This window comes from Rhineura floridana, chromosome 12 (genome assembly GCF_030035675.1).
Source record: "Rhineura floridana isolate rRhiFlo1 chromosome 12, rRhiFlo1.hap2, whole genome shotgun sequence".
Classification (NCBI taxonomy): Eukaryota; Metazoa; Chordata; class Lepidosauria; order Squamata; family Rhineuridae; genus Rhineura; species Rhineura floridana.
Genome location: NC_084491.1, coordinates 9,424,980 through 9,433,018, shown reverse-complemented (window position 1 = coordinate 9,433,018; position 8,039 = coordinate 9,424,980). Strand labels below are relative to the sequence as shown.

General features: G+C 43.2%; 1 protein-coding gene across 1 annotated transcript in view; it reads right to left on the bottom strand.

Moving 5' to 3' along the window:
• Positions 1 to 2,675: 2,675 nt before the first annotated feature.
• SFRP1 (secreted frizzled related protein 1) overlaps positions 2,676 to 8,039 on the bottom strand; it is a 74,576-nt gene continuing 69,212 nt past the window's right edge. The window contains exon 3 of the mRNA XM_061592970.1: positions 2,676 to 6,551. Within this exon, the coding sequence (XP_061448954.1) occupies positions 6,229 to 6,551 (323 nt within the window). The 3' untranslated portion in view covers positions 2,676 to 6,228. The remainder of the gene's footprint in view (positions 6,552 to 8,039) is intronic.

Sequence of the window (8,039 nt, the reverse complement as noted above, 5' to 3'; positions counted from 1 at the left end):
GACCCCATTTTAAAACGAATCTGGATTTGTGCTAGAAGCCTTCTGCAGGCAATCATAGGGTTGTATTCAATGTTAGTCCTACTCAGAGTAGACCAACTGAAGTTAACAGCAAAGGGCAGAGCCACACCATTCGTTTAAAGCACATCCAGTGCACATTTAAAGCACAGGACTTCTCCCGACGAATCCTGGGGACTGTGGTTTCCTCCTCACAGAGCTCAAAATTCCCAGCACCCTGAACAAATTATACTTCCCATGATTCTTTGGGGGAAGTCACGTGCTTTAAATGTGTGCTGGATGTGCTTTAAATGTATGGTGTGGATCTGCCCTAACTTCGATTTATTTATTTCAGTAGGTCTGAGTAGACCTAAATTGACAATAATCAGTGTTTTTTTGGTATAAAAAAAAATGTGGTGCCAGTAGTACTCATATTTTGATAAAAGCACTGTGGGTTCCAGCACAAAATGGTTGCCATGGGCAGTAAAAAAAAAAGTGGTGCTGGTATTCCATACCAGTGAATATTGTCACACAAAAAAGCCCCAGATATACTAGATATAACCCATGGCGCCGTTGTGGATATGCAGATTGTGAGACCACCAATCTGTACAGGCTTGGCTACAGGGTTGGGGGACCTTCATTCCTCCAGATTTTATTGGACTCCAACTCCCATCAGCCCCAGCCAGCATGGCCAATGCTCAGGGATGATGGGAGTTGGAGTCTAGTTAACCTCTGGAGGGCCCCATCCTTGCTTCTCAGCACAACACAAATGTTTATTAGTAGCCTACAAAGATTGCAAAATGACATGGAAGGTCATTTTAAAACGAATCTGGATTTGTGTTAGAAGGTCCTCTTCTTAGGTGCTGTTAGTGTTATGGAAAACAATACTAAAAGAAAAACAAAACAAAACAAAGTCTCTTTAGAAACACAAACTCCATGCTTAAACCTGAAGGCATCGCAGTTAACAACAAAATAACTGAATAAAAAAGGGGAGCCAGGAAATAAGAAAACAGCATACTTTAAAACTAGAAAAGCTTTAAAAAAAAATCAAGGAAGTCTTTCATGGGGAAAAAAGGATTATAAACAATTAGGGTACTTGTACCTGCTAGAAAACAACAGGAACACAGGAAGGACCAAGCACTTGAGGCTGTAATTAACGACACTTCATTCGATTACACTTTTAAATAAATGATTAGGGGAGGGATGGCAATCCTGAGCCAGTTCCAACCCCCAGAGCAATTTTAATCTAGCCCCTGGTGACACTCTCCACATTTCAGTCAGTGTAGTCAAAAGCGTCATTCATAAGAGAGATAAAAATGTTTTCAAGTTATAAGGCATATTCCACTCGTCAATGTTACATCTCTTTTTGGATCCCCTACATAGTTTCTAAATGTAAATTCCACTGGCATGCAATGTGCTCTCCCTGAGTGCATGATGTGCTCCATAAACTGGTAATGCTGGATGGCACCAACTTCATGATGAAGCCTGAACACTCAAGAGGGATCGCTTGGTGCGGCAAAGAATACTCCTCCCACAAACCCCTCAGACCACCATCTAGAGCAGCCTCTCCCAACCTGGTGCCCTCTAGATATTTTGGACTACAATGCCCATCAGCCCCAGCCAGCAGAACCAATGGTAAGGAAGGATGAGAGCTGTGGTCTAAAAACATTGGGAGGGTACCAGGCTGGGGAAAACTGACCTAGAGAATAGAACAACAACAATACACTGAGAATACAGACGTTGGTCATTTCTGAACTATGGTATTCTTCAATGTATTCTACTCTCATTCTGCCAATGTAACAAGCAACTCCATTACTTTTCTTAATCCTATGCCTTGCTTTAGCAAGGCACAGGACAAACAGTGGGTAGAGAAATGTTTTTCTCCCTTTCTCATAACACTAGAACTCATGGACATCTGATGAAGCTGAATGTTGGAAGATTCAGGACAAAGAAAGTCTTTTTTCACACAGCGCAGGACATCTGATGAAGCTGAATGTTGGAAGATTCAGGACAAAGAAAGTCTTTTTTCACACAGAGCATTGTTAACCTACAGAATTTGCTCCCACAAGAGGCAGCGATGGCCACCAACTTGGATGGCTTTAAAAGAGGATTAGACAGTTTCTAGCTACTAGCCATGATGGCTGGGCTCTGCCACCAAAGTCAGAGGCAGGATGTTTCTTGATTCCAGTCGCTGGAAAACACAGCAGGGGAGAGTGCTCTTGCATTCCAGTCCTGATTGTGGATTTCTCATGGGCATCTGGTTGGCCACAATGAGAATAGGATGCTGGACTAGATGAGCCATTGGGCTCATCCAGCCAGCTCTTCTTATGTTCAGTCACAATGACTCTAGAACCCAACTATTTTTAAAACTTTTTGAACTTGGGTCTCCCCTAGGGTTGCCAGGTTCAATCCCTGAGTCTGATCCTGTATCTTTAGGAGAAGAGAAAGTCAGCCAAGTGCAGGTGTTCTTGCAACCCTGTAATGGGAAAAACCACAAGGTGGAATTCTCCCTCCCCCCTGCACAACTTTTAAAGCTATAGAAGACCTCTTCATTGCCAGGCCTGGCCTCCAAGAGGTCTTTTGTATCTTTAAAAGTTGTGCAGGGGGAAGGGAGAATTCCACCTTGTGGTTTTTCCCATTACAGGGTTGCAAGAACACCTGCACTTGGCTGACTTTCTCTTCTCCTAAAGATACAGGATCAGTCACAGGGACTGAACCTGGCAACCCTAGTTTCCCCTCTTCCTTGTGAAGGGTCCCTCACAACCCAACTCCTTCAATATGTTCCACAGGAGAATATGCAGAGATTCTCATGCGTGATTTCACACCACCTGCTGCTGGTCCATGTGAAGATCTGTGGACTTAAGCACTAGTCCAACTTAGAAACATAGAAAGCTGCCTTATATTGAGCCAGACCCACTGGTCCAACTAGCTCAATACTGTGTACACTGACTGGCAGCAACTCTCCAGGGCTTCAGGCAGGGAGTCTCTCCTAGTCCTACCTGGTGATTGAACCTGGGACCTTCTGCATGCAAGGCAGATGTTCTACCAGTGGGCTACAGCCTTTTCCCTTTGGAGAGGAACCAGACAGGCCACTGAATTCCACCTTTCTACATCCAAGCCTGAAGAAAGTTTGTTAGAACAAAGCAACTCTTCCAGGCTTCCTTTTTCCCAAATAGGTTGACGAGGAGACATTACTACAAATCCAGTATGAATCAATGAGGGTCCTCTGGCAAGGGACATTCAACTAGGCATGGGGGGGGGAAGCTCAATGCAGTTTGCCTTTAAAGGCAAACCTACCGAATTTGCACTTTCCAAAACAATATGAGAACTAAAACACAGCCATCTTTTGAAATTCACACTTCTCCAAATTTTGCAATGCAGTTCTCCAGCCAAGTAATGTGTACTAAAATGCATCTGCTCAGGTAAAATGTGCATAAAAATGCAAATGTTAGAAAATAAGATGAAAAACTACTTTATATTAGGGAAAACTGCTTTGCAAAAATGTGTATATTAGGCAAAATGCATATAAAATGTGTATATTAGGATAAATTCACACTAAAATATTGATACATTTTCATGAGGACTTTTTTTTTAAAAAAAATTGTAAACGGCTGTGGAAATGTGGAAAACTGAAGATTGCAAAAATGAGAAACTGAGAGAAATCTAAACTGACAGGTTTACCCACCTCTACATTCAACCCACCCATTTGTTGGCTGGAACAGAGAGAAGGAAGCACCCACCTGCCTTGGGGGTCCCTGGAACTTTGCACCTCATCTCCCTTCAGATGGATGCCTACCGAAGGGCAAATTTCAAAACCATTGCCACACCACTCCACTGACCACTAGTGAGCGATCTGACATTAGCTTTAAACAATGAAAAAACAGCATCAACATATCTGCAGACATTAGATGTCAATACTAGGGCTAGCCCAACATCTTTTGGTACCCATAGCAGAGAATTAAAATAGCACTTTCCTTCCTCCTAAAGTAGTGGAAACTAGTGGCGCCAATGTCAATGGGGCAGTGAATCTGCTCTGGGTTGTAGTCTGAGCATTTCATTTCAGCACTTTGGACAACTCCTTGAAAGTTCGGACTAAAACCTGGAGTGAATTTGCTGCCCCACTGACATCAGAGCCACCAATCTACACTGTGCTAATGAACATGGAGCATGGGCACCAAGAAGTTCTGTTCCACAACCCTCCTTGAAATGGATTGGCCATGCTCCTGTGCGCACAGGCACAGAAAGAGAGAGAGAGAGAACTTTCACACCATACATTTATTCCACTATTATTCCATTTTAAACAGTCATGGCTTCCCCCAAAGAATCCTGGGAAGTGTAATTTGTGAAGGGTGCTGAGAATCATTAGGAGACTCCTATTCCCCTCATTGACCTACAGTTCCAGAGTTCTCTGCAAAGAGGGACTGACTGTTAAACCACTCAAGGAATTGTAGCTCTGTGAGAACAGGAATCTATTAATAGAATAGGAATGTATAATAGGTCCCTGGATACTGTGGGGGAAGCCAGGGTTGTTTAAAAAGGAATAATAGTGGAATAAATATATGGTGTGAATGTGGCCTCATGCACACCTTTGTTTCAACAGAATGGAGATCTGGCCAAGATACCAAGTCCTATCAGGAAAGATTGAAAGAGTGGGGTAGTTTTAGCTTGGATGGAAGATGATGAAGAGATAATATGATAGACACCTTCAAATATTTGAAGGCCTGTCACTTAGAGGATCGAGCAATTTTTCTATCTGACCCCAAAGCAATAGATTCAAGTTACAAGAAAACGGATTTAGAGTTATCATTAAGAAGAACTTCCTGGTGTTACAAGCTGTAGAACAGATTGACTTGGAAGGTGCTAGACTCTCCTTTAGGGTTTTAAAGCAGAGGCTGCAAGGCCACCCATCAGGGATGCTATAGCAACATATTTCCTGTATCGGCAAAAGGTGTTAGATGACTTTCTAGGTTCCCTTCCAAAGTTATGATTCAATGAATAATCAGATAGTCTGCTTAAAACTTTGCTTGTGGTAAAATATTTGCTTGTGATATTTTGGGGTACTTTTTTTTGGCATTACATGTGTGAATGGTCTTGCGGTCCTCTTGACTTCCTGTTGTGTATGTGATGCACCTTCAGGCATCCCAGACTAAAGCTAAATTGAAATTACTCACACTTTTTTGCCATTGCTTCCTGCAGTGACAAGGGAAAAAAAGAAGCCTTCTCTTACTTGCAATTTCTGGGCTTGCCTTGCCAAAAAATAAAGAGAAAAGAAAAAAAGAAACATTGACTTATTCATTTTATACTGTCCTGCCTTACCTACAGTGACATCGTCACAGAGCCAAATTTAATTGGCTACGTAGCCCTATGACATCATCCAGTTCACTGCATGATCCCTAACTTGGGAGAGGGGACCATCCATGCTTCTTTTCAATATTCCCTAGAAATTGCTGTGTTTGTCATCCCAAAACTACCTACCTACCTTCTGAACATTCTCTAATGGGGATGTAACTGGGGTAAGATTAGGGCAGGTCTGAGGAACCTGGGGCCCTCCAGACATTGCTGAACTACAACTCCCATCAGCCCCAGCAAGCATGGCCAATGGCCAGGGATGAGGGGAGTTGCAGTGCAGCAACACCTGGAGAGCCGTATGTTTCCCCATACCTGGCTGAAGGTGAAAGAGTACAAACCAAGAAGCTCTAAAGCAGGCATAGGGAATATTTTTCAGCCTGAGGGCCACATTCCCTTCTACGCAACCTTCCTGGGGGCCACATGCTAGTGGCGGGCAGGGCCTGAGGCAAACTGGGCAGGGAACAAATGTAATGTTGATCTTTGCACAGTAGGTTCGTTCTACATACACGCACACATCTTCCTGTATCCTCCATCGGGGCAAGCAAGCAGCATAATCAGAGTTCAAGGCCATATTCCAGCCCGGCAAAAACACTCAAGGGAGGGTTACCTGGGAAGAGGAGCCTGGCTGAGGAGGAAGTGTAGCCTGGGGAGAGTACCAAGGGCCAGACATAGAGGCTTGGAGGGCCGCATTTGCCCCTGAGCCTGAGATTTCCCACCCCTGTTCTACAGAAACAAACAGAAAGAAACACCAAGGAATCAAGGTACGGTGTCCGCTATGAGCTACCAAGTCAAAAAGTCTGTGCAAGTTCAGGTCAGCCAAAAAAAAAAAAGAGCAAAAAACAAAGAAGAAAAGAAAAGAAACATCCCAATTCTGGTGCCATCTGATCATTTGAAGACAGACTGAAATGTGGGGCACTCGGGACTTTTCATTTTCTTCATGAACTTTTTGAACTCTTTGCTTTTCTTATCCCACTTGTGGATGGCCGTCAGCAGGTACTGAGTCTTCACCTTGCGCCCCATGATTAGAAACTGGTTATTGAGGTTGTCCAGCTGGTGGCAAGGACAGTCTGCCCCATTCTTTAAGTACAGCACCAGCTTCTTGAGATCTTTCTTCTTGATGGTGCCCAACTTCAAGGGTTTCTTCTTCTTGGGGATGATCTTTTTGTCTCCGTTTTCTTTTTTTACCTCTTTTATTTTCATCTTTAAAGCTGGAAGTCAAGAGAAATGGGAAAATGAAATTAAGGGACGCTTGGTCAGCAGATACATGTGATCAAATTATGAGAGAAACCAGGATCCCATTTCACTTATGTTGAATGACTGTATTTCTTATACTAAGAAAAACAAAGCAACAAGACAGACAGACACAGACACACACACACACACACCTAAAAAGTATGCTTAATTGTGGAAATATTAATGGTGGCAGGGATGGAAGGGGCTGTCAGTTTCAGTTCTCTCAGTTTCACATTTTTCTATTCTTAAATTCAGTTCTCCACATTTCTGCAGCCATTTGCAGGTTTTTTTTAAAAAAATCATGAAAAATCCAGCATTTTAGTGCAAATTTCTTCTAATAAACACATTTTTGTATGCAGTTTTGACTAATGTACATAATTTTGCAAGCAATTTCTCCTAATATAATGCATTTTGTATACTATTTTCACTAATATATTTATTTGTACGCACACTTTCCCATAATATATGCATCTTTGTAAACATTGGCGAACTGCTCCTTGGACAGCTCCTTGGAAGTTCGGACTAAAACCTGGAGTGGATGCCACTGCCCCACTGACATGGAACCACCAGCTGCCACTGCACAAAGGGATTCACTTTTGAGTATAGGATTGCACTGCAATTCATTCTAGACATGGGTCCTATAGCAGCGCACAATCATTGCTACTGTGAAGCAGAATGGCAAGGCTGCTTCCAAACCTCTGGTATCCAAATGACTTTTTGTTGCCCAACAGGCAGTATCATTTCTCCCAGCCGTGTGTGTGTGTGTGTGTGTGTGAGAGAGAGAGAGAGAGAGAGAGAGAGAGAGAGAGCATATACCCACTTTTTATGGGGCATTTGCATGATATCTTCTACCCATGTTTTTCCCCATAACGTTTTTTCCCCATAGAGGTCAGCTGCACAACCTTCCTAGATGTAGATGACCCATCACCATGCAGTTATCTGGCAGCTTTTTTGGCCAGTGATGGACTCTGCAGAGTGCCCCAGCCAGTTCCATCTCTGTCCTTCCTCTCTGAGAATCAGCTCTATTGCCTTGCTTTAACTCTTCCCTTTCCAAATAGCATTGCCTTTACATCCCCTTCTTTTCATTTCCTAAATGGCAGCCGCAGGTTAGAATGTGAGATTCTACTTGAGACTGTGCAACAAAAAATAAATGCAACCCCCTTCAGGATCCTGGAGCAAGCCTTTCTGAAGGTATGCTGACAAAAAGGAGACTGGCAGGGGACTTCCGGGAAGGGTGACTGGACTTCCGGGAAGGGTGACTTAGCCTGTGCCTGCTTTTGAGACGGGCTCCTGCCTCAAAAGAAGCTTATTCAGATATATCAGTCAGTTTTTTCTTTTTTTTTTGACTGATTAAACTTCTCCCGGGTAGGGAGAAACGAAGAGATTAACCTCAAAGCCTATTTTTGTTGGGACGACCAGATCTCATTAATTTATGGGACGAGGTCCAGCCGACGAAGGTGGGA